The sequence below is a fragment of the Phoca vitulina genome, unplaced genomic scaffold, assembly GCF_004348235.1.
Source record: "Phoca vitulina isolate PV1807 unplaced genomic scaffold, GSC_HSeal_1.0 scaffold18, whole genome shotgun sequence".
Lineage (NCBI taxonomy): Eukaryota > Metazoa > Chordata > Mammalia > Carnivora > Phocidae > Phoca > Phoca vitulina.
This window is the reverse complement of record NW_022589721.1, coordinates 910,415-934,758: the sequence shown is the minus strand read 5'-3', so window position 1 is coordinate 934,758 and position 24,344 is coordinate 910,415. Positions and strand designations below refer to the sequence as shown.

Sequence of the window (24,344 nt, the reverse complement as noted above, 5' to 3'; positions counted from 1 at the left end):
CAACATAAATAAGCTAAAAAGCTGCACAGCAAAAGAATCCAACAACCAAATGAAAAGGCAACCTATTGGATGAGAAAAAATATTTGCAATCATATCCTTTTTAATGGGTTAATATCCAAAATATACAAAAAAAACTCCTATAACTCAATTTCAAAAAACTAAACAAAAACAAACAAAAAAACCCATAACAATCTAGGGCACTAATTCCATTCATGAAGACTGAACTCTCAAGACCTAATTAATCACTTCCCAAAGGCCCTACCTCCTAAAACCATTACCTTGAGCATTAGGTTTTCAACATACGGATTTTGGGAGACACAAACATGTAGACCACCAGTAGAAGAGGAATGAGACTCCACCTTCTTTTTTTTTTTTTTTAAGATTTATTTACTTGAGACAGAGAGAGCATAAGCAAGCATGAACTGGGACGGGGGAAAGGGGGGAAGAGGGAGAAGCAGGCTCACCACTGAGCAGGGATCCAGATGAGGGGCTCAAACCCAGGACTCTGAGATCATGACCTGAGTGGAAGGCAGACGCTTAACCGACTGAGCCACCCAGGTGCCCCAAGACTCCACCTCTTGACGGGAGGGATATATCAAGTTTCTGGAACAGCACGTGAGATCAAAAGTGTCGAGGGTATTCTTGGAAAATATGCTACAGAGGCTATATGAAGATAGAGAATCCTCTTACTCCCAGAGATCTTCCAGTTACACATTTTATATCTGCCCTATTAACTTTAAACATCTTGGAGGGAAACTAATAATACTACCTACTATGCACCAGGCACCGTTAAAAGCACTGTAATGTGTTTTTGCTATATTAAGATTATTCAATTCTGCAGTAAAAATTGAAAGAAACTAAGTGTGGGAGCAACTGGATTGTAAGACCTAAAGAGATTCATAAGATATGTTAAGTATAAATAGTAAATAAGTTATTAACCTATGAGGCATGTTAAAGACAAAATAAATGGAACATTATTATGTTGAACATAGATGAAAATAATGGAATAAATGAATGTCACAGACAGAAATGGCTGGAAGGGATAAGTAGGTCTTAAATATTCATAAGGTAAAGATCATGTCACTTCCAGATTGACAACTATGTTATTCCTAAATCACCCACCAATTGGTGACATCCATTTTGGCCTCACATCTGCTCTTCCCAGGAAACACAGATAAAACTCACAGCAGGTTAATTTACGGCAAGTTACACCTGTGAGCAGGTCTACTTGATCCTGCATCACCAAAAGAGCCAGTGTGTTGGCTTTACCTTCTGTCTGTTGAGACCCCTTGCTAATCCTTGGCTGTTTTTTTTTTCTTAAGATTTTACTTGAGAGAGAGCACAAGTGGGGGGTGGGCGCGAGGGAGCAGCAGACTCCCTGCTGAGTGCAGAGCCCTATGAGGGACTCGATCCCAGGACCCTGAGATCATGACCGAAGCCCAAGTCAGACGCTTAACCAACTGAGCCACTCAGGCGCCCCTCAACTCTGTTCTTAATAACTATACCACCAGTCAGGAAAGCTGATGCAGCAAGGGCAGGATATATGAACATTGAGTGACATTGAGATTTGGAGTAGGGTCCTTCCTTCCAGTCCCTCCCCTCCCCACACCCTATCTTAAATATGTCAGCTGCCCCAACTCTTTCCCCTTGATGTGGGTTCTAAATTAACTTAGTAAACTGTGTAATTCAAGCAACTGAATTTGATCCGAACCTCCCTGTTCCATGACCTTTAGGATGGCCTGATTAGTAGCACAAGTGTACTTGGAAGCTACCATTGTAATTTCCCACCCCAATAAGTGCTTTACAAGTAACATATTAATTCTACACAACAATCTTTTTAGGAAGGCATTATTCTTCTTATCCTACAGGTGAGGAAACTGAATCTTGCAGAGGCTAAGTAACTTGTCCAAGGTAGCACAGCTAATAAATGGGGAAGCTAGAATTCACGCCCATGATGATATGGCTCCAGGATCCACGTTCTTTTTCACTAAATTCATTCATTTTTGTTTCTTCAATAGCAAATATGATGCCTGACATATAGTAGACCTATTGTTTCATAACTTTAAATGACATAATCCTTGCTCTTAGTTTATTTGCCATGTGGCCAATAAATTATCTAACTTCTTTAAGACTCAGTTTCCTCCCAGAATTTAGCCATTACTTAAAGTCAATATATGTAAAACATTTTCCTCAGCACTTGACCCCTAGTAATTGCCTTAAGAAAGATAACTCTCATCCCCCATTCTAGGGCAGGTTTTAGAAAGAGCTGTCGGGCATTTTCAAAGCTTAATTTTCTATCCTATTTTACCATACTTCACACGGCTATCCACAGAACAGGTGCATGTTATTCAACGCATAACAAGGTTCTCCCAATATTTCAGCTTCAAGCTACTGAATCTCTTTCACCTCATTTTTATTTGCTAAACTTTTTTTTTTCTTTTTGCTTTCTGTTGTAGTTATCTTCAGATCACCCCCCCCCCCCGCCCGACCGCGAGAGATTGGAAGCAGTCATTCAATCACATTATTGTGACTCTCGGCACCGACTCCTGCCACGACACGGGGGGAATCTCTCTGTTGCTCCCTAGTTAGTTAATCCTAGTGATTTATCCTCACACAGGTGTCCTGAAGATGAAATGCCTCGCTCACACAGGCGCTCAGTAACTACTTCCAAAAGCTTAGTTTGTTGAAACAATTTCACAGGGCTTCCACATCTTCCTGAATTTAGTCCTTTCTGCCTCTCCTCCTCACTCTGGGAGCCCCACCTACCCCATTCACACCCACACTTTGCCCTCAACCACTTCTTTTCGGTTGCCGAAATACAAAACAAGGCAGCCTTTTCTCCTCATTAATTTTTTAACAGTGCGGTTTTCTTTTTTCACCAATCGTGTGGCTTTTCCCACCACCGCTTCACACGCGAAGAGCGCTTTCTCCTCATCTCCTCGTGTCTCCTCCCCCCGGGGCAGTGTCTCAGGACAGGCCGAGTTAGCGCGACATACCGTGTTCCTGAGGCACGGCGAGAGCTGGTTGGGGAATGTGGACCCGGAGAGGTGACCAGGCGTGTCCGGGTACCTCCCGTACCAGTGAGCAGAGCCCGGAGCCAGCCAAGCGGGCGGGGCCGAAAGCCGCAGGCCGAATCTCTCACGCTGCAAGCCGGGAGGCGAGGCCCGCGGGTTCCGCGCGAGTTCTTCTCGGGGCCGGCGGGAGGCGGGGTCGGGGTCCGGGTAGCGGTAGCGGGGCGGGGCGGGGCCTCCAGGGGTGGGCGGGGTCCTGAGACCGGGGAGGCGGGGCCGAAGGCTCGGGGAGTCCCTCACTGGGCAGGCGGGAGGCGGGGTCCGCACGACGGATGGTGCGGGGTTGGCCGAGGCCGAGAGGCGTCCTCAGGCCGCAGGCGGGAGGCGGGGCCGGCCGGAGTAGGCGGGTCCCTGAGGCGGGGGAGGCGGGGCCAGGCCGGCGCAGGGGGAGTTGCTCAATCCGCTGGCGAGAAAGCGGGGCCGGCAGGAGTAGGAGGGGTCTGTGCAGCTGGAGGCGGGGCGGACTCAGTGGACCCGCGGGCCACCTGGGTCCTAGCATAGTTGGAGGTGGCCTGAGGCTTTCGGTTCCTTCAGTTCCCGTAGCTCTGGCGGAGTCTGCGCGATGGGTGACCCGGAAAGGCCGGAAGCGGCCAGGCCCGAGCTGGATGAGGTAAATGTTGTTGCCGTTCCCTGTCCCGCCCCATAGTCACGCTTGGCCTTTAGGTTGCAGATTGCAGCCGGGACCTGGGAGGTGCAGGACTGCTGTAGGAAATTTTACCCGTTGTGGTCGGCAACCCAGTGCAGGCCCAACCGCGAGCCCTCGCCGCAGCGGGGTTTCGTGGTTGTAAGTGCCCGGGAGGCCGTCCCTGGGGAGGGGTGACGCGGGAGCCGGGTTTCTGCTCCGTTGCTCTGCTCCGGGACCAGCCAAGGGTGATGCTCTGAGGTTTCAGGCCGAGCCGAGGAGCACCCCACCCCCCATTGTCCGCCCCATACCCTCCTCCCATCTTTGCGCGTCTGGAGCCCTGGCTCCTGACAGGTGAATTTACTGGAGAAATGCATCCCATCTCTGAGATGGTTAAAAGGAGTTGGAGGCCGTGTGTGGAAATTGACACAGGTGGATGGGGACGGGAAGTCCTCACAACAATGAAAAACATCAGGTTAGGAGGCCAGATTTGCTCAGACTGGGCCACTTATCTAGCTGTGACTCTGGGGTGTCACTTTCTTCATTTATACAGTGGAAGGGATACTTTTCTCAAAGAGGATTAAGTCAAAGGCTTTATGCAAAGTGCCACGGAAGTTGTGGCTGCCTCCTAAAACCCAAGTTAACATGTTTATCTTCCGCTTCTATAATAGAAGTACCTAATAACAGCAAATCAAATTATGAGACCGTTGTAGGGTAGTTCAAATTGTTGCTCTATAATTTTCATACCCTGTTATTTCACAAATACTTCTAAATCATTTGTGTACAAGAGAAATACTTTTTGTATTTATCTTGAATCTGTTGGCTGTGTGTGAATATCTTTGTTTTAACAGTTTCAGCTTACAGAGACTCAGCGCTACATTTCTTTAGAAAGTTGTAGAGTCCAGATTTGGGGTTTTATATTGTTTGATTTTGATTTTGTAAACATTTAGTAACTAACAAGTTGTAAATATCCCTCAAACTTTTTCTTCCCCTTTTGAAACAAATACATTGAGTACCAATTTCCTCACTTGAAAAGGACAATTTGGATTTTTCTTTTTGTGCTACACCATTCAGACTTAAGACCCAGAAGTTAACTTTTATTTATTATCCCCTTCTCAATGACATAGGCCCACAAAGACAGAGACAGAATTTTACTTTAGCTGTAGAATGAATTCTAGTGAGCATCTGGTCCAAAAGTTTTTAACCTGAGTTGCAAGGATGCTTCAAGCACTTTATCTAGATATGATGGTGCAGCATGGGCCACCTGCATTAGAATCACCTGGAGTTGTAAAAAATGTAAATTACTGGGCCTACATTCCAGACACGGTAAGTCAAAATCTCTTGGGAGGGTCTGGGACTGCATTTTTAACAAGGACTTCAGGTGGTTCTGATTCCTATATTTTAAGAAACACTGTCTGGAAGGGTTCATAGATGGGCTTGAAGGGTGTTTATGAATCTCCTGAAGTTTATAGATTTTGTATGTGCACATGTGAATCTCCTGAGAAAGGGGTCCTTAGCTTTCATCAGTTTCTTGAAGTTAACTATCATTAATCTAATCAACAGTCCCTATTTTCAAGGTTAGAAAGTTTAGGCCAGAAAAGATAAAGTGACATGCCCAGGACCACATGATTCAATAGCAGAGCTGGGCTTAAAACCAAGTTCTTGCTTGTGGGCCAGTATTCTGTTTTGTCAGATTTGGTGGGAATGGAAAAATGAAAATGAAAGTGACACCTGGGCAAATACAAATAGTGTATGACTGTAGCCGCATCCAAATAGTCTTCTTCACCTGAGAAGAGAGGCCAAGGCAAACAAGTGAAAGTGGTGGAATTGGGGCTGGATGGAGAGGGACGTCCAGGCTGTAGCATGCCAGCCTAGCTAACCAGGGCATGGTGAGTGCTAGCTGGGGGATCTGCCCAGGCATATCCTCTTGGGGTGAGGAGACCAGAGACTAAGGCAGGCAGGAACTAGAGGCACCATTCTGGAAGACACAGTGGAATGTTGGCAAAGAATGCTTGTGTGTTCTGAACTTTTTTTCAGGGTCTCATCACTTTATATCTGTGCAGCTACAACAACTTGTCTCTCTACCTCCAGTCTTACCCTCTGTTTAATCCTTTTTACCATTCCTAAATTAATCCTTCACTGAACCCGTGCCTTTATGTCACTCCTCCCAAGTAAAAACTCTTGAGATGGTCTCAGTTCCCACCAAAAATACCTAGTTCTGTAGGCTGGCAAAGCCCTGTCGAAGCAGCTTTTTCATGCTAACCACCACATCTTAATTCAGGCTGCCCTGACATTTTTCTAAAGAAGACATGCAGATGGCCAACATTAACACATGAAAAGATGCTCAGCATCACTCATCAGGGAAATACAAATCAAAACTACAATGAGCTATCACCTCACACCTGTCAGAATGGCTAAAATTAACAACACAGGAAACAACAGATGTTGGAGAGGATGTGGAGAAAGGGGAACCCTCTTACACTATTGGTGAGATGCAAACTGGTGCAGGCACTCTGGAAAACAGTATGGAGGTTCCTCAAAAAGTTAAAAATAGAACTACCCAATGACCCAGCAATTGCACTACTTGTTATTTACCCAAGGGATACAAAAATACTGATTCGAAGGGACACATGCACCCTGATGTTTATAGCAACGTTATCAATCATAGCCAAATTATGGAAAGAGCCCAAATGTCCATCAACTAATGAATGGATAAAGAAGATGTGGGGTGTGTGTGTGTGTGTGTATTTATACATAGTGTGTGTATACACACACTATATACACACATATATAGTGGAATATTAGCCATCCAAAAGAATGAAATCTTGCCTTTTGCAATAACATGGATGGAGCTAGAGTGTATTATGCTAAGTAAAATAAGTCAGAGAAAGACAAATACTGTATGATTTCACTCATATGTGGAATTTAAGAAATAAAACAACATAGGGGAAGGGGGAAATAAGAGGGGGAGGAAAAGCATAAGAGACTCTTAACTATAGAGAATAAACTGAGGGTTGATGGAGGGGAGGTGGGCAGGGGATGGGCTAAATGGATAATGGGTATTAAGGAGGGTACTTGTGATGAACACTGGGTGCTGTAGGTAAGTGATGAATCACTAAATTCTCCTTCTGAAACCAGTATTACACTATATGTTAACTCACTAGAATTTAAATAAAAACTTCAAAAAAACTAAATAAAAAAATTCAGGCTGCCATTTGTACCTTTGAGATCAATACCATGGTTGCTACCAAAATCTAGGCTTTTTTCTTTTTCCAGTTCATCCTGTATAGTTATCCAATGAATCCTCCTGATGCCACCCCTATTCCTATTTATTCATACTCAGAAACTCTCCATGACTATCCACAGGAATGATTTTCAAACTGCCCTACAGTGAATGCCAGTACCTCGGGGTTGAGGGCAAATGGTGAGAGTTGGAGTATGAGCCTCTCAATCCCCCAGATGTTTAAAAATCTTTGGCCCACAGAATTAATTCCTAACCTCTTACCCTGATTGATATCCAGAGTGTGGATCCTTTACAGAATTCTTCTGTGTTTCATCTGTTGACAGAGATGGCTTTAGCCAAATCAGATCACTTCTGCCTTTGCTTTTGATTGTCCTACATACGTTTCAGCCACTCTTATTTTTTTTTAAAGATTTTATTTATTAGAGAGAGAGCAAGAGAGAGCACAAGTAGGAGGAGCGGCAGAGGGAGAGGGAGAAGCAGGCTCCATGTTGAGTAAGGAGCCCAACACGGGGCTCAATCCCAGGACCCTGGGATCATGGCCTGAGCCAAAGGCAGACACTTAACCAACTGAACCACCCAGGTGCCCCTATTTCAGCCACTTTTAATCCCAGCTGGCTCCTCTTCTTCCATCTGCCCTTCCAATGTCAGCATTTTGTCGTCTGCATCCTCAGCTGTGCTGCTTTTCTATATTTTCTCCCTGGATAACCCCTTTGGTGACTACTAATGGGACGGATCACCACCACTTCTCTGCCAGAGTGTTATATTTTTAGCTGCCTACTGGATATCTGAACAAATTACGTTTTTATTGACCAAGTTGACTTTTTAAAGACTTTTGTGTTTTTCTAACTATTGTGGCTTGGGTTGGTGGGGGAGTTCATTCAAATTAAGCTTTTGTTAAATATCTAATGTGAGAAGGGATTTGTCTGATTTATCCAGTTATTCTCCCGATGCTGAGCACTTTCTGTATGTCTCTTATTTCTTAATATGATCATCCAGTTGCTGGACACCTCAAGGGCATCTTCAACTCTTATCCTGTTCTCCAAAATACAAGTTTTTAGCAAGAATGATTAATTCTACTTCTGAATCTCTTAAAGCAGTCTTGTTTTGTGTTTCTACTGCTGGTACCCTAGTTCAGGCGAGATTTGGGTAGGGTAGTGATTTTTTAATTGTTCTCTCCACCTGTAATTTCTCTTCTAACCTGACCATATTTCTGGATAAGTGATTTTTAAAAAGATATATTTATTTATTTGAGGGGGGGTAGGCAGAGGGAGAGAATCTTCAAGCGGACTCCCTGCTGAGTGTGAAGCCCCATGTGGGGCTCCATCCCACAACCCATGCGATCATTGACCTGAGCCGAAACCAAGAGTCTGATGCTCAACCAACTGAGCCACCCAGGTGCTCCTGGAAAAGGGATCTTAAAACAGATCTGGTTATGTTTCTTCCCTAATTCAAAACTTTCAAAATCTCCCAATAGTCTATGTGATAGAGGCCAGATACTAAAGTGTTATATATCAAAACAGACCACTTTGACTTCTGAAATTTTTTTAAATATCACCATCTTAATATCTATTTAATATGCAAAATAAAAAAAAAATACATATCCACCTTAACCTCAGATAAAGCTTAGAGATGGAGTATATATTTTAAAAGCTAAAAGTTAAAAATCTTTGCTTGTTTCATTTCATCAGAATGATGACATTGAGGTAAAAAAGTGTCAAAACAGTTGTATCAGAATGGCTACAGGAAGATAGCTGTGGCAAAATTCATATATATTTACACTGAAGGCCCTCCTCCCATGGCTTTAACACATGAGCCTATTTTTCAAACAAACTTATAAGTGTAACACTAATTGATAAAACCTACCTTTGTTTTATTAGTATAATTTTACTTAAGTTAATATATATAACATTCCTTATAAAATCAATTAATGGAATAGGGAGGCTGTTTTGATGAAACCATCATTTTGAATTGGGGTATGGATGATTAGTGAAGATTTATACCAAACTTAGCAAACAATTTCTTTGTATATTCATCAGAAGTTTTCTTAATCAATTTACTACTAGCCAGGTCTGTGGATTTATCCAACCCTGTGAAATATGTGGATACCCATTGGCTTTAGAATGCATGGGTAGTAGGTTCTTCTCTGATGTACCCACATATTTCTGTTCCCACTGATTGAGTTATACTTTACCAAATCAGTTGTCTTATTTCTAATCTTATTTATACCTATTGTATTTCTATTGTAATTATTGTAATTTAATTGTGTAAACTAATATATGAGAATGAGAAGAAAGTTGTTTCTATAAAAAATTTTTTAAAGATTTTATTTATTTGATGGCCAACAGACACATGAAAAAGTGCTCAACATCACTCGGCATCAGGGAAATCCAAATCAAAACCCCAATGAGATACCACCTCACACCAGTCAGAATGGCTAAAATTAACAAGTCAGGAAATGACAGATGTTGGGGAGGATGTGGAGAAAGGGGAACCCTCCTACACTGTTGGTGGGAATGCAAGCTGGTGCAGCCACTCTGGAAAACAGTATGGAGGTTCCTCAAAAAGTTGAAAATAGAGCTACCATACGACCCAGCAATTGCACTACTGGGTATTTACCCCAAAGATACAAATGTAGTGATCCGAAGGGGTACGTGCACCCCAATGTTTATAGCAGCAATGTCCACAATAGCCAACTATGGAAAGAGCCAAGATGTCCATCGACAGATGAATGGATAAAGAAGATGTGGTATATATATACAATGGAATATTATGCAGCCATCAAAAAACAGGAAATCTTGCCATTTGCAACGACATGGATGGAACTAGAGGGTATTATGCTAAGTGAAATAAGTCAGTCAGAGAAAGACATGTATCATATGATCTCACTGATATGAGGAATTTGAGAAACAAGACAGAGGATCATAGGGGAAAGGAGGGAAAAATGAAACAAGATGAAACCAGAGAGGGAGACAAACAATAAGAGACTCTTAATCTCAGGAAACAAACTGAGGGTTGCTGGAGTGGAGGGGGGTGGGAGGGATAGGGTGGCTGGGTGATAGACAATGGGGAGGGTATGTGCTATGGTGAGCCCTGTGAATTGTGTAAGACTGATGAATCACAGACCTGTACCCCTGAAACAAATAATACATTATATGTTAATTAAATATTTTAAAAAAGATTTTATTTGAGAGAGCACATGAGCGGGGGTGGGGGCAGAGGGAGAAGGAGAAGCAGACTCCCCACTGAGCAGGGAGCTGGGATCATGACCTGAGCCGAAGGCAGACGCTTAACTGACTGAGCCACCCAGGCACCCCTGTTTCTATAAAAACTTAAATTGAAAGCTTTGGAAAACTCAGTAAAGATGAGTTGTTAAAAACAAATTCTGGGGCACCTGGGTGGCTCAGTCAGTTAAGCGTCTGCCTTCAGCTCAGGTCATGATCTTGGGGTCCTGGGATTGAGCCCCACATAGGGCTCCCTGTTTAGCGGGGAGCCTGCTCCCTCTGCCCCTCCCCCTGCTCATGTTCTCTCTCAAATAAATAAATAAATTCTTAAAAAAAACAAATTCTGTAGAATTAGGTGTAAGCAAGGCAAGTATAAGATTGGGAGGGAATCCTACAAGAGATAAGGACTCTGCACTCAGACTGCTCTACCTTAAGTATGTTAAAACTAGAAACTAGAACGTGTAAGTGATACATTATGTCGTGTTTATGTCGGAAAGACTTGAGACTTGAGAGTCCAATCAAATAAATAAAAATTTTAAAAAAGTCACATACCATCATGCCTTTTTTCACATTGTTTTCTCTTCTAAAATATGCGTTCTTAGCCCAGGTCCGTAGAGGATATTCTAGAGATCCTAGAGCTTTGGGATGTATGACCCTCCTGACATTGTATTAAAATGTGTGTGGACTTTTTTAAACATCATGAAAATAAGCAATGTATCATCTTTGACTCAATTCAGAGGTTTATGTTGGTTAAGCCCTCCTCTCTTCATGTTGCAAACTCTTTCATAATGCTCTTCTAATCCAGCTGCTTTTCTTAACGCACATGTTATCAGAATGGAACAGGAAGAATATAGGTACAAAAGTGACTTTCATTCTAATTGAAAGGTGCTAGTCTTCAGCAGTTTTCATAGATCCTGACTTTGCTCAATTATTTAATCAGCATTTAAAAACTCCCTCAGGGCCAGGGTGCTTGGTACCAAAGAGTTACTGCTTATGAAGGTTCACATAGCAAATACTGCGAAGGTAAGGAATTCCAGCTCTGAATCCATATCTGTACCCCAGGGACAAAATATATAAAGGCAACACAAACAAAAAACTTGACAGCTTCCATTTTAAAAATTTGTTTGAATATTTGGGGAATGAACATCAACTAAATGCCTGGTACTATGCTGGGTTCTAGGGATTCCACAAGAGTAAAGTTAGTTTTTACTCTCAAGAAGCATAGTCTAGAGGGGACTATAGACAAATAACAAGGAATTAATTGCAGTGAGCTATGTGCTATGTTAGGGACCGAATCCAGGCCTTTAGGGTGATGGGGGAAAGAGAGATGTGGGAGCACTCAGAAAAGGCTTGATTTGAGTGGTTATCAGGTCATCTCACTGATGTATTGTGGCCTTATGTTAAATTAAATTCAAAAGGTATCCAGTAACCCAATCATAAGATAAAGAGAAATTAGCGGCCCATTCACTTACTTAGCTAACATTTATTGATGTTATGCTTGACACAGTACTCTGGGAGCGCCATAATAAATAAAAAGTGGTTTCTACTCTCCAGGGCTCAAGTGCTTTATCTGGGGAGGCCTACACCTTCAAATAAGACAGTCTCTACTATAATACCAGTATGTGTGCAGTGTGCAAGCCCTACCTGTATTTGCATAGCCTCATGCTTTGATTTTTAGTCTTTTTCTCATCTTGCCTTGCCTTAGTACACTTGCTTCAGAGAGATGTGGTTGGTGGCAGCAATGATAAGGATGAAGGAACGTGGGGTGCCTGGGTGGCTCACTCGTTAAGCGTCTGCCTTCGGCTCAGGTCATGATCCCAGGGTCCTGGGATCGAGCCCCGCATCGGGCTCCCTGCTCGGTGGGAAGCCTGCTTCTCCCTCTCCCACTCCCCCTGCTTGTGTTCCTGCTCTTGTGCGCTCTCTCTCTCTCTGTCAAGTAAATAAAATCTTAAAAAAAAAAAAAAAAAAAAAAGGATGAAGGAATGTGATGGGCCTGGCACTGGAGAGAGAAGAGACAGTTTGAGTTAGGAGTCCAGAATTTAAATGTATCCCAGTAATCTTAATGTATACATTTTAAGCCTAACTGTATATACTCTCTATATATTCTCATGCAAAGTACAACTCTTCTGATACTTTTGCTGACTATTAAAATATACGCTGTGAATTGTGCAAGACTGTTGAATCACAGATCTGTACCTCTGAAACAAATAATGCAATATATGTTAAGAAAAAAAAAGCAGGAGGGGAAGAATGAAGGGGGGGAAATCAGAGGGGGAGACGAACCATGAGAGATGATGGACTCTGAAAAACAAACTGAGGGTTCTAGAGGGGAGGGGGGTGGGAGGATGGGTTAGCCTGGTGATGGGTATTAAAGAGGGCACGTTCTGCATGGAGCACTGGGTGTTATACACAAACAATGAATCATGGAACACTACATCAAAAACTAATGATGTTAATGTAAGGTGATTAACATAACAATAAAAATTTTAAAAAAATAGAAAATATATATATACCTGGCACTGTCCCTTGTTGGAATGCCATCATTTCCAAGTTGTAGGTATACAGGTATGTGCTTCTCACTTGATCCACAAAACTTTAAGCCAGCCCACAGTGAAACCATCTGTAGTAATGTTCACAAGTAAATAGTAATAACAAATTGGTATATGGGAAGGTTCAGATGAATGAAGGTTGATAAATTGTTGGTAAGGAGTTTTCAGGTAAGTATTATGATAGTTCAGATTAGAAAAGAAAACATTAAAATAAGAAAGTAGGGGCGCCTGGGTGGCTCAATCGGTTGAGCATCAGCCTTCAGCTTAGGTCATGATCCCAGGGTCCTGGGGTCAGGCACCCTGCTTAGTGGGGACTCTGCTTCTCCCTCTCCCTCTGATCCTTCCCGCCTGCTTGTGCTCTTGCATGTGCGCTCTCTCTCTGAAATGAACAAATTTAAAAAATCTTTAAAACTAAAATAAGAAAGTTTATAATAGTATCCTATTCGTGCCAGCATCCTATCTCTGAGAAAGGCACTGAAGGCACATTTAGTGCACAAACCTAGAAATTTGCACACCATGACATTTATGGATCGAGTTTTGTGCTTATCCTTAAAGTAGCAATAATGACAATTTTGTTGCGTGCTTATTATGCAACAGACTCTCTTTAAAGCACTTTTAATCATCAAGATTAACCTACAAGGTAAGTGTTATTTTACTGATAAGGAAAAACCAAGGCTCAGAGAAGTTAAGCAACTTTCAATCGTCACACAGCTAACCAAACACTATTAACCAGGAACAGATAACGGTAAAGGATTCAACCCAGGCAGACAGGCTCCTCAGCCTGTGCTGTCTGTCTACCCTCCCCCAGTGTGTGTTTAGATATGACTAAAGAGGGAATGTCTACAAAAATGGGTGTTTGTACTTTATTTCCCAAAGAGATTATCTTCAGATACCAACAAAAATGAAGTGAAGTCAGATGAAGAGCCACTCCTACGAAAGAGTTCTCGCCGATTTGTCATCTTCCCAATCCAATACCCTGATATTTGGAAAATGTATAAACAGGCACAGGCATCCTTCTGGACGGCCGAAGAGGTGAGTGGCATCACCTTTGCCAACAGGCATGTTCTGTAATGCAGTGTCACAGCTTCTGTCATGGGACATTCCCCAAAAATGTTAACTTCTATTGTAAGATACATTGAATAAGATCAGTTGTATAAGCAATGTTGGAAACTCCTGAAACTAAAGACAGTGTTCTCCAATGTTTTATGTTTAGACTGCTGTCTGTGAACATGTTTCCTGCTGCAAAAATGGCCTCTCAGTCAGCCAGGTTTTTACTTCCAATATATTTTAGAACATTTTCTATTTTTAGATAGACTTTTGATTTGCTATGACCAAATAAGACTAGTCTTTACTTATGGCCAGCAGAATAAATAAAATTGCGTCATGGCCGAAAAAGGAGAGTGAACACCTTAGGGACCCTGCTTTCCATTGAGAGACTTAGCTGCTCGTGCAGAAGGAGGTGTGGCGGCGAATTTGACGGCTCAGGCAGTGCATCTCACTGCGGGGCTGCCCCCGGGGCTCCTCCCAGGCCGGCCCCGCCCTCAGTCACATCACACCTGGCCCTGCTGCCCCAGCGGTCAGCACGGGTGTAGATGCTGTGTGTTAGCGTGGCATTTTCCTCCTAGCAAACTGAGCTAAGGGTACCTGGTTCATTGGGTTATTATAAGGACTAATGAGATGAGTCTCATGGATGAGATAAATGAGATGTTTAGAATGCCACATGGCACTTGGTAAGCACTAAATAAATGTAAGCTGTTTTATATAGAATGAGGGAGATTTACGTTAGAAATTAGAAGGCACCAATTGTTGAAGCTTCGATGACACTAATTTTACCCATTTATCCACCTGTGTTATATTGTTAAAAATCTTTATTATACTGTAGTTAACATACAGAGCAAAAAACCCCAAACAAAATAAAAACCTGGTATTATCAAATTGGGTTATACTACTTGGCACACCTGACCGTTCTTAACTGTGGTTTTCTAGGATGTGTCTTTTAGATATAGTTAACAGAACAAATGGAGTACACAGGTGGCTTTTTCATTCATCATGTTAAAAAGCTACTGTGATACCTGGGTTTCTTAAAATTCATTTGAAAATTACTTGCATCTTTTAGCAAATGTAATACATGTTGTATTATGACTAAGAAACACTAATTAAAAAATTAAAATACACAGGCTGGTACATATTTTGTTTATTTAAATATACATTTTAGAAGAAAGTCAAACACATACAGTTCCACATATTTTTCCTTTAAATAAATTATGTCAACTTTAGACTTCCTTGTTTTATCTGTGGTTTGGCTTTATTCCTAAGTTCGCTGGTCATCAGAAAGCTTGATTCAGAAGAAAAAGTCTAGGGTTTTGGATTTTTCTTTTAAAGCTACCAGACAATTCTAATAACCAGCAGTTTGGAATCAATATTTAGAAAGTGAAATTGAGAATTTGTTCAAAGGAGATAAAACTGGATAGGAAGGTTTACGTTTTAAGAATGGGAAATGACCAACGTAGTATAAATGAAATTTATAAGACTTTTTGTTTGAAGTTGAGTGTTCAAAGAGGTAAGTTTAATATTTAAGAGTGAGCATATTATAATATAAAATTTAATATCAGGAGTATAACACATAAAAACTAGGAAGGTGTCCTTCAGTTAACCCTGAGTTGAGCTCTTAAGGGAATAGGACCTGATATCTAGCTTGCATGTTTTAAAAGATACATACAAGTATACCCCCCAACCCCATTGTGTCTCCAACACTTATTTTTTTTTAAAGATTTATTTATTTATTTGAGAGAGGGAGAGTGGGGGATCGGTGGGTGACAGAGGGAGAGGGAGAATCTCAAGCGTACTCCCCACTGAGTGTGGAGCCCAGTGTGGGGCTTGATCTCACCACCCTGAGATCATGACCTGAGCCAAAATCAAGAGTCAGATGCTTAACCGGTTGAGCCACCCAGGTGCCTCTCCAACACTTATTACAGTGTCTGGCATGTAATAGGTACTCAGTAAACATTTAAAGAATAAAGAGGAAGAATAACAGGAAAAAGAATTTCAAAAAGGAACACAAATAATGAAACATTAATCCTTTTTGGAATGGTTAAAGAGATTAAGGCTTTGTTAGAATAAATGAAAGGACAAAGGACAACTATATATTTCAAATGTTTATGAAGTTATTGTGAAAAATACTTCAGAGATCTTCCTAAGACAAAATAATATCTATAAGGTACATTTAAATACTATTTTAAATTGTAGATTCCATCAAACTCTAGAGTGCCTTACTCTATTAATTCCAAGGACTGGTTCTAATAAACATTTTTTTTTTTAAGATTTTATTCATTTATTTGACAGGGACATAGCGAGAGAGGGAGCACAAGCAGGGGGAATGGGAGAGGGAGAAGCAGGCTCCCCGCTGAGCGGGGAACCCGACGCGGTGCTCGATCCCAGGACCCTGGGACCATGACCTGAGCCGAACGCAGATGCTTAACGACTGAGCCACCGAGGCGCCCCCTAATAAACATTTTTTAAAATATTTCTTTTTTTTAAAGATTGTATTTGTATGAGAGAGCACAAGCAGGGGGAGGGGTAAAAGGAGGGGGAGAATAGACTCCCCACTGAGCTCGGAGCCCACGCGGGGGCGCCATCCCAGGACCCTGAGATCATGACCTGAGCTGAAGGCAGATGCCCAACTGGAGCCACCCAGAGGCTCCCCATTTTCAAAAATATTTCTATTCCCAGAGGAAGCCATACCTGTAAATTGCTTTAAAACCTAGTTTGTTACATGCCTGATATTATTTTCTGGGTATAAAAGTAGATTAGCTGGCAGTAAAGTAGCAGCTACTATTGCTTAATAGGTAACTAATCTAACTCTACAGTAAGTATCATATATCGTGTTAAAGCCATGGTTGCTGAAAGTCATTAGTTTATTCTGCCTCAGTTAGCCAGAATATAGAGTCCTTCAAAATGCTTTTATTTTATTGTGTTCCTTTGTATAGTCTTAGTCAGTTATAGGTTGCTACAATAAAACCTTAGACTGGATGGCTTATAAACAACAGAATTTTATTTCTCACAGTTCTAGAGGCTGGGAATTCCAAGATCAAGTCTCTGGCAGATTTGGTGTTGGGTGAGGTCCCAGTTCCTGGTTCAGAGATAGCTGTTTACTTTCTGTGTTTTCACATGGCAGAAGGGGTGAAGAAGCTCTCTGAGGACTCTTTTATAAGGGTACTAATCCCATTCATGAGGGCTCCACCCTCATCTAATCACCTTCCAAAGACTCCATCTACCTCCAAGTACCATCACATTGGGCATTAGTTTCAAATATATGAATTTGGCGGGGGGGGGGGGGGGGGGGGGGCGGGACATGAACATTCAGTCTGTAGCAGTTATGTTAACATTTTTTCCTCTTTCACATTTTACTGCTAATGAGTTGTCCATCCCTAACTTTGAGATGGAAGTTAGTTTTCCAAACACTTTAAGAATTAAACACCAAGTTAAAATTTTTGAAAATCTTCTTATTTCAGGTTGACTTATCAAAGGATCTCCCTCACTGGAACAAGCTTAAATCGGATGAGAAGTATTTTCTCTCTCACATATTAGCCTTTTTTGCAGCCAGTGATGGAATTGTGAATGAAAATTTGGTAAGATTTTTGTTGTATTTCTGTTCCCATTCAGCAGCTAAATGATGATAATGGCAGTAAGACAATTAGACTAAGCCTGAAAAATGACTTCTAGGAAATGAACTAGATACAGCTTAACTTTCAAAGATATTTTTCTGGTGAAGTGTCAGAGAAAAGGGTACATTTCTCCCATTTGACCAGCAAAATATCATGAAATCAAGATATTGTACCAATCAAAACTACTTACAATGCAAACACATGAGTTTGATTTTTACCCGTAGATAGTAATCTTAATAGAAAGGCTGCACCTTAATAACCCTTCTGGAGCTCTGTAATAAAGCACTGCATTCTGGCTCCCCATTTTTAAACTTGTATTATGGTTGGCCAGGAGGCATGCTTTCTTATTAAAGAGAGAAAGATACAACCTTTCATCATGAATTAGAAGGGGCTTCAATCGATCTGTCTGCTGTTGGGGAAAATAAAGACTTAAGGTCAATTTTACAAAGCAAAGGAATTTTTGATTGCCGTTCTGAAATTTACTTGGCTTTATAGGAAGTATCTCCACCTATTAGGTCAATTCATTTAATTGCCTAAGAATGCATTATGCAACTAATTTATTGTAGAGGATTGATAGATAATACTGCTTAAAATAATCCTTAAGTTCTGTGTAACCTCTTTGTGGCATGACAGGTAATTTTTAAGTGATAATTCTGGTGTCCAGGTTCTGATTTGCAGTGTTTAATGAGAGTCCACAGAATTGGATATGTTTCCCTTATTTTTGTAGGTGGAGCGCTTTAGTCAGGAGGTACAGGTTCCAGAGGCTCGCTGTTTCTATGGCTTTCAAATTCTCATCGAGAATGTTCACTCAGAGATGTACAGTTTGCTAATAGACACTTACATCAGAGATCCCAAGAAAAGGTATTACCACTGGGATTTTATTTACAAAGGTTTATGCTATTGCTTATGTTAAGAGGAGAATTTACTCCAAAACCAAATGTTAGGGAAAAATTATTCAAATGTTTTCTATCATCTAATAATGTGTTGGGTTAAAAAATCTTGTACAGAACCAGTTCATCTTTGGATGTTATAGTATAAAAACTGTTTATTAGCACATTCTGTTTAGAAATTGAATACTGACTTTAGTCAATTTTGTATCAAACCAGATCCAAATCACTAATTTGAATTTTAGTTTTATTTCTATACTTTCTGGACATGCAAAAATACAGAAAAACAGCAGATCTGATAGCATATCATAGGGTTGCAATTATTACTGATGATTAAACTAATGAAAATTTATTCTGATTAAGAAAAACAAATGAATAACTTTGCCATTCTTTTGTTTTTACAGGGAATTTTTATTTAATGCAATTGAAACAATGCCATATGTTAAGAAAAAAGCAGACTGGGCCTTACGATGGATAGAAGATAGAAAATCTACTTTTGGTAAACAGCTTTAATTTAAAAATGATCAAATTTGCCTCAGTTGACATAACACTTTTTATGTGGTGTGACAATCAGGTACTAATCAAAGTGCCAGAATGGAAAAGGAGTACAAATGTCTCCTTGTCCACCTTTAGTAGAATCATTATTCCTAAAATAATCTAAAGCTGTTATCTATTTTGTTTAACAAGTTGAAAGTTGAAAGGTTAAGATGTCAGTACATAATTACAGGTAAATAAAAGTCACTTAGAATCTGACAAGAATATTGTAGCAATCACAGTTTGTCTCTGCTTTCATGAATTTTTATTTAAGGGAGTTAAAGCAAGTCAAAGTCACATTTTTTTCAGGGAACAAATATGTAGTTTCTGAAAAACTATACATAGTAGTTGCTCAATAAATATTTAATTAAAATATTCAGATACTTCATTTGAATAGCTCTAAGTACCTGTCTCATACTTACCTATTTTGTAATTAGTGGTCTTTACTTTCTGGTTTTATTCATTATGGGGAAAGCAAGTCTCAAAATTTTTGGTCTCAGGACTTCTTTGTACTCAAAAATTATTTTTTTTAAAATTCTTTTTTTTAAAGATTTTATTAATTTATTTGACAGAGAGAGAGGGAGATCACAAGTAGGCAGACAGGCAGGCAGGCAGAGGGAGAGGGAGAAGCAGGCTCCCTGCTGAGCACAGAGCCCGATGTGGGACTCGATCCCAGGACCCTGGGATCATGACCTGAGCTGAAAGCAGATGCTTAACCATCTGAGCCACCCAGGCGTCCCTGTACTCAAAAATTATTGAGGACTCTCCTATTGGTGTGGGTTATTGATATTTCCGTAACATTTAAAAGTATAGTAAAAACCCATTATATTTTATTACAAATAACACATATTTGTGAAAAAACACTACATCCCCCTCTCCCCCAAATTTTGCTTTTAAAATGTCTGACTTAATAGAAGACAACTAGATTGTATCTGCTTCCACATTCAATTTGTTGCAGAATATTGTTGTAGTTTCTTGTATAGTTATGAAGAAAATCCAGTCTTATTCAGATGTGTAGTTAGAAAAGGGAAGACTATTTTACCAGGCTTCTCAGATTATTGTGGACATGTCATGTAGCCTCTGGAAATCACCACTGTACACTCATGCGAGAAAGGTAGTAAAAAAATAAATAGTGCCTTAGCATTATTATGAAAATAGTTTTGACCCCATAGACCTCCTCAGTCTGTGGATTTGCAGGGACCCACTGGACCACACGCTGAGAACCAGTGATGTAGAGTAAGGTATGGGGCAAGCCTGTTAGATATCAGGGAAGAAATAGATATGTTTGCATTGCCTTCAGTTCATTTCAAGAATGAGAAAAGTGATGGTTCTCAATATGCGTAAAAATTATCCGAGAGTTTGCAGAAAACCCCTGCAGAATCCTGGTCCTCACCAGAGAGTGATTTAGGAGGCCCAGGTAGGACTGAGGAATCTGCATTTTATACCCAGCTGATTTTCTCACAAGTGGTTTGAGAAACACTGGCTTTAAAGAAAAAAGGAGAGAAATATCAAGGTGTTCAATATGCATTGAAAATAGTATGGATAGGTACCGATGAAAAATGATGAACAGGCTTGCAGCTAGCATGTATTTTGTAACTACCAAAGAAAGTAACCTAGAGAGAAAATAGAGGAGGGTGGCAGTCACCATGGGACAACAGTGGGGCTCTAGGCAAATTCTCCATATTGTTTGCTGTCAAGGCAAACCCATGCTGCAGATGCAGAAAAAGCATTGGACAAAATTCGGTATCCAATTATGATAAAAACTCTCAAAAAAGCAAGTATAGAGGAAATATACCTCAACATGATAAAGGCCATATATGACAAACTCACAGCTAATATTATACTCAATTATGAAAAGCTGAACGTCTTTCCTCAGGATCAGGAGCAAGACAAGGATGCCCACTCTCACCACTTTTATTCAACATAGTATTGGAAGTTCTAGCTGGAGCAATTAGGCAGAAAAAAAGGCATCCAAATTGGAAAGGAAGAAGTAAAACTCACTGTTTGCAGATGACATGATATATATAGAAAACCCTAAAGACTCCATTAAAAAAACTATTCAGTGAAGTTGCAGGATACAAAATTAGTATACGGAAACCTGTTGTGTTTCTATATAATAATAATGATGAACTATCAGAAAGAGAAATTAAATAATCCCATTTACAATTGCATCAACAAGAATAAAATTCCTAGGAGTAAATTTAACCAAGGAGATGAAAGACCTGTATACTGAAAACTCTAAGACATTAATGAAAGAAATTGAAGACACAAATAAATGGAAAGATATTCCATGCTCATAGATTGAAAGAATCAATATTGCTAATACCGTGTTTGTATTATAATCTAGTTCTTTTACATTTAAATGTGCACATAACATTACCTTAATGACAATGAAGAATATATCAATTGTAACTATCCATTATCTTACTAATAGCAAGATTAAAATATAGTAATCTATGTGTTAAAATAAGGATAAATCTTCATCTTAAAAAATATAGTCTAAAGAGCCATTTTTGTTTTCAAAAATCAGCAGACCATAGTGATTTATTATTATATTTTGTATTTAGTATATAATACACTAAAGATTCTTCTCTTAATAATTCCTTCTACACAGTATATACTCAATAAGTACTTATTTAATTTACATTTCTTCTGTTATTTTTTTCAACGTGACTTTTAAAATTGTGTCTGTAAAAATAAAATGCTATAGAAGTTTTTCTGATGGTTTGGGCTACTAACAGACAAGTATTTGATATAATTGATCTGATTTGATTTATTTAAGATAATCAGGGAAAAGAGTGAGGACAAACCAGAGTACTATTTAGAGACTGCCAGAAATAGTTAAGAAATATTTAAATTTAAGTCACCTTTCTTTTTGAAATTTAAATATTATAATTACCTTTGTTCTGGAAGTTATAAGTATTCTGGATCAGATTTTAGCAGTTTTCATAGAATGAAGAGTAATGTCTTTTATCATCTAGCGCTTAGATATTTTTCATTGATTCAGTTCCGAACACATTTATCAAGCACCTGCTCTGTGTTTGGTCCTGTAACAGTACTGGGATACAAGCTATGATGTTATCGATGAAACAGGCCTGTAGTTGGTTCAAGCACTCAGCTGCCTTTATCCCGTAGTCTTGGAGACCAAACCTTTCTCCCTAGACAGACATGTATATAAATATTTCTCTTGAGCATATGCAATGTGGTGACATTTGTTTGGGTTAGACTTATAATCAACCCCTAGAGACAGTGTTACAGATATGGTTCCATTGTAGACCTTTTAGGAGATGGGTTTCTGAAAAGTCCTTGCCTAACAGTGAGTAACTTTTGAAATTGGGCCTTATATATTTAGCAGAAGATAGTATTTTTGCTTATATGATGGGATATTTTATCCAACAGATATACTTATTCTCTTTAGCTGGAGTCATATTTTTTTTAATTGCAGATGCATGGCAATGTTTTTTGAAATGTTTACTGCTAATCTGTAAGATATCTTAGGTTTCTAAAAATAAAAACCTCAGCAACCTCCCCTTCCTCAACCATAAAGAGGGAGACATTTGTCATAAAATCTTATCTTCTACTCTCTATTCCAATACATGCACACGCTTACGTGCACATACTATACTCATAGGCATGTGTGGTGCACAGATAAATCACTTTTTTTTTTCTGAGTAGGGAAAGCTCTCCTTTGTCCAGATACCAAGACCGATAGGAGTCCAATGTCTGATACAAGATTTGAAGTAGACATACCTACATACCTACATACCCTTCTGCTGTAGTAGGTAGAGGTGGCATATTTCCTCCTCTGAAGACCCTTGGCCATGGCACTAATTTGTTGATTTTGTTTCTTGGCAAAATAGTTGTGATATTGGCATAAATATATGTAAAAATATGTGTATTTTATAGATGAGTGTTTGCAAATGTCGACAGGATGTGATATTTCAGGAAATAAAATTATTTTACGTCTCCCAGGGGAAAGAGTGGTGGCTTTTGCTGCTGTAGAAGGGATTTTCTTCTCGGGATCTTTTGCTGCTATATTCTGGCTAAAGAAAAGAGGTCTCATGCCCGGACTCACGTTTTCCAATGAACTCATCAGCAGAGATGAAGTAAGGAATGAAGTATTCTTCTAGTTATATTTGTATTCCTATTTGGTGTTCATTTATTTTTCTTTCCCCTGGAAAATGCTGATGATGACACAGATATCCTGGTAATTAAAAGAAAATAGAAAGTAATTTCTTCCTTGGTTTTTAAGAATTGTGTTTTTCTCCTGCCTCTTACTGTCCCTCCTCAGTCTCCCCTGCTCATCCTTAAATATCACCAAATCCTGGGTTCCCACCTTGGCCTCTTCTTCACTGTACATGACCTCCTGGCTGATCTTATCTATTTCCATCGGATCAGCTACCATGTAGATGCTCATAAACAATCCAAACTTGAGCACATTCTTTCCTGAGCTCCAAAGCCAGGTGTTCAAGTGCATGTTAGTTTCTCCTGAAAGGCTCCAGATATCTCAAACCTAATGTTTTAGAAATCAAACTCGTCATCTTTCTCCCCAGATTTGTTCTTCTGTTTTCCCTGTCTCATTCAGTGGTGCTGCCTTCTACCCAATCATCCAAATTTGAAATCTGGGAGTCATTTTAGATTGCTTTTTTCTTTCTCAGCCACATCCAGCCAGTAACTAAATCTTGTCTCCCTTTGCCTGCGATAATGTTTCCATCTTCCTGCCTTTTTTTTTTTTCTCATCTGTTGATCACCTTCTTACAAGTGGCAACTCAAAACTTCCCTGACTCAATTAGATAGAATTGACCCCTCTTTCCTTTATGTATCCCTTTGAAACGGGAATCTGCCCCTGTCTTAGAGTCCATAACATGTCCTGCACTTCTTACCTCTCTCCTCTGCTGGACTCTAGGCTCCCTGTGTGCAGGCACCTTGTCTTATTTTTCTTCCTGTTCTCAGGGTTTAGCCCATCACAGCCTTCAGTTCACATGTATTGACTACACTAATCCTGGCCCCTCAGCTTATTTCTAAGTGACCTTGTCAAGTTATTAACTTCTTTGAGCCTCAGTTTCTTCAACTATAAATCTTGACAGGGTTTTGTTAAAATAAAACGAACCGGTATGTGTGAAAATAGTTTATAAGTGCCATAAAATGCTTTGTATAATTTTTGTTGTTTCCTGCCTTTCAGTTTCTAATAATTTTTATCATAAATGTCGTATGTAGTGATTATAGAGAATTAAGAGAATAAAATCACTCAATCTTAACAGAGATAAGCACTTTTAGTATTTCATTGTATTTCTTTTTAGACAGTTTTTTACATTTAAACCTATGTAGATATATATGAACATCATAATTTTATAATATGAAATATTCTTTTTTCATATTTTTGTGAGCTGCGTTTTTTTAACAGAACATTGTGAGCATTTTTCTATGAAATCAAGCATTTTTTGGAAAGAGTAGTTTTAAAAAAAAGTAGTTTTGTTAGATATATAATATTCTAATGAAACAATGTATCACTTATTTGACTATTCTATACTTGGAAATTTAGGTTTTTTTCC

The 24,344-nt window shown here is 39.7% G+C and overlaps 1 protein-coding gene across 2 annotated transcripts in view; it reads left to right on the top strand.

Moving 5' to 3' along the window:
* Positions 1 to 3,446: 3,446 nt before the first annotated feature.
* Positions 3,447 to 24,344, top strand: part of RRM2B (ribonucleotide reductase regulatory TP53 inducible subunit M2B) — a 34,837-nt gene continuing 13,939 nt past the window's right edge. The window contains exons 1-6 of one of the 2 annotated variants that reach the window (XM_032415902.1): positions 3,447 to 3,681; positions 13,584 to 13,739; positions 17,219 to 17,335; positions 18,099 to 18,232; positions 18,663 to 18,757; positions 22,765 to 22,898. In XM_032415902.1, coding sequence (XP_032271793.1) covers positions 3,634 to 3,681; positions 13,584 to 13,739; positions 17,219 to 17,335; positions 18,099 to 18,232; positions 18,663 to 18,757; positions 22,765 to 22,898 — 684 coding nt within the window. In that variant the 5' untranslated portion in view covers positions 3,447 to 3,633. The remainder of the gene's footprint in view (positions 3,682 to 13,583; positions 13,740 to 17,218; positions 17,336 to 18,098; positions 18,233 to 18,662; positions 18,758 to 22,764; positions 22,899 to 24,344) is intronic. The other variant, XM_032415903.1, reaches the window with a different exon arrangement.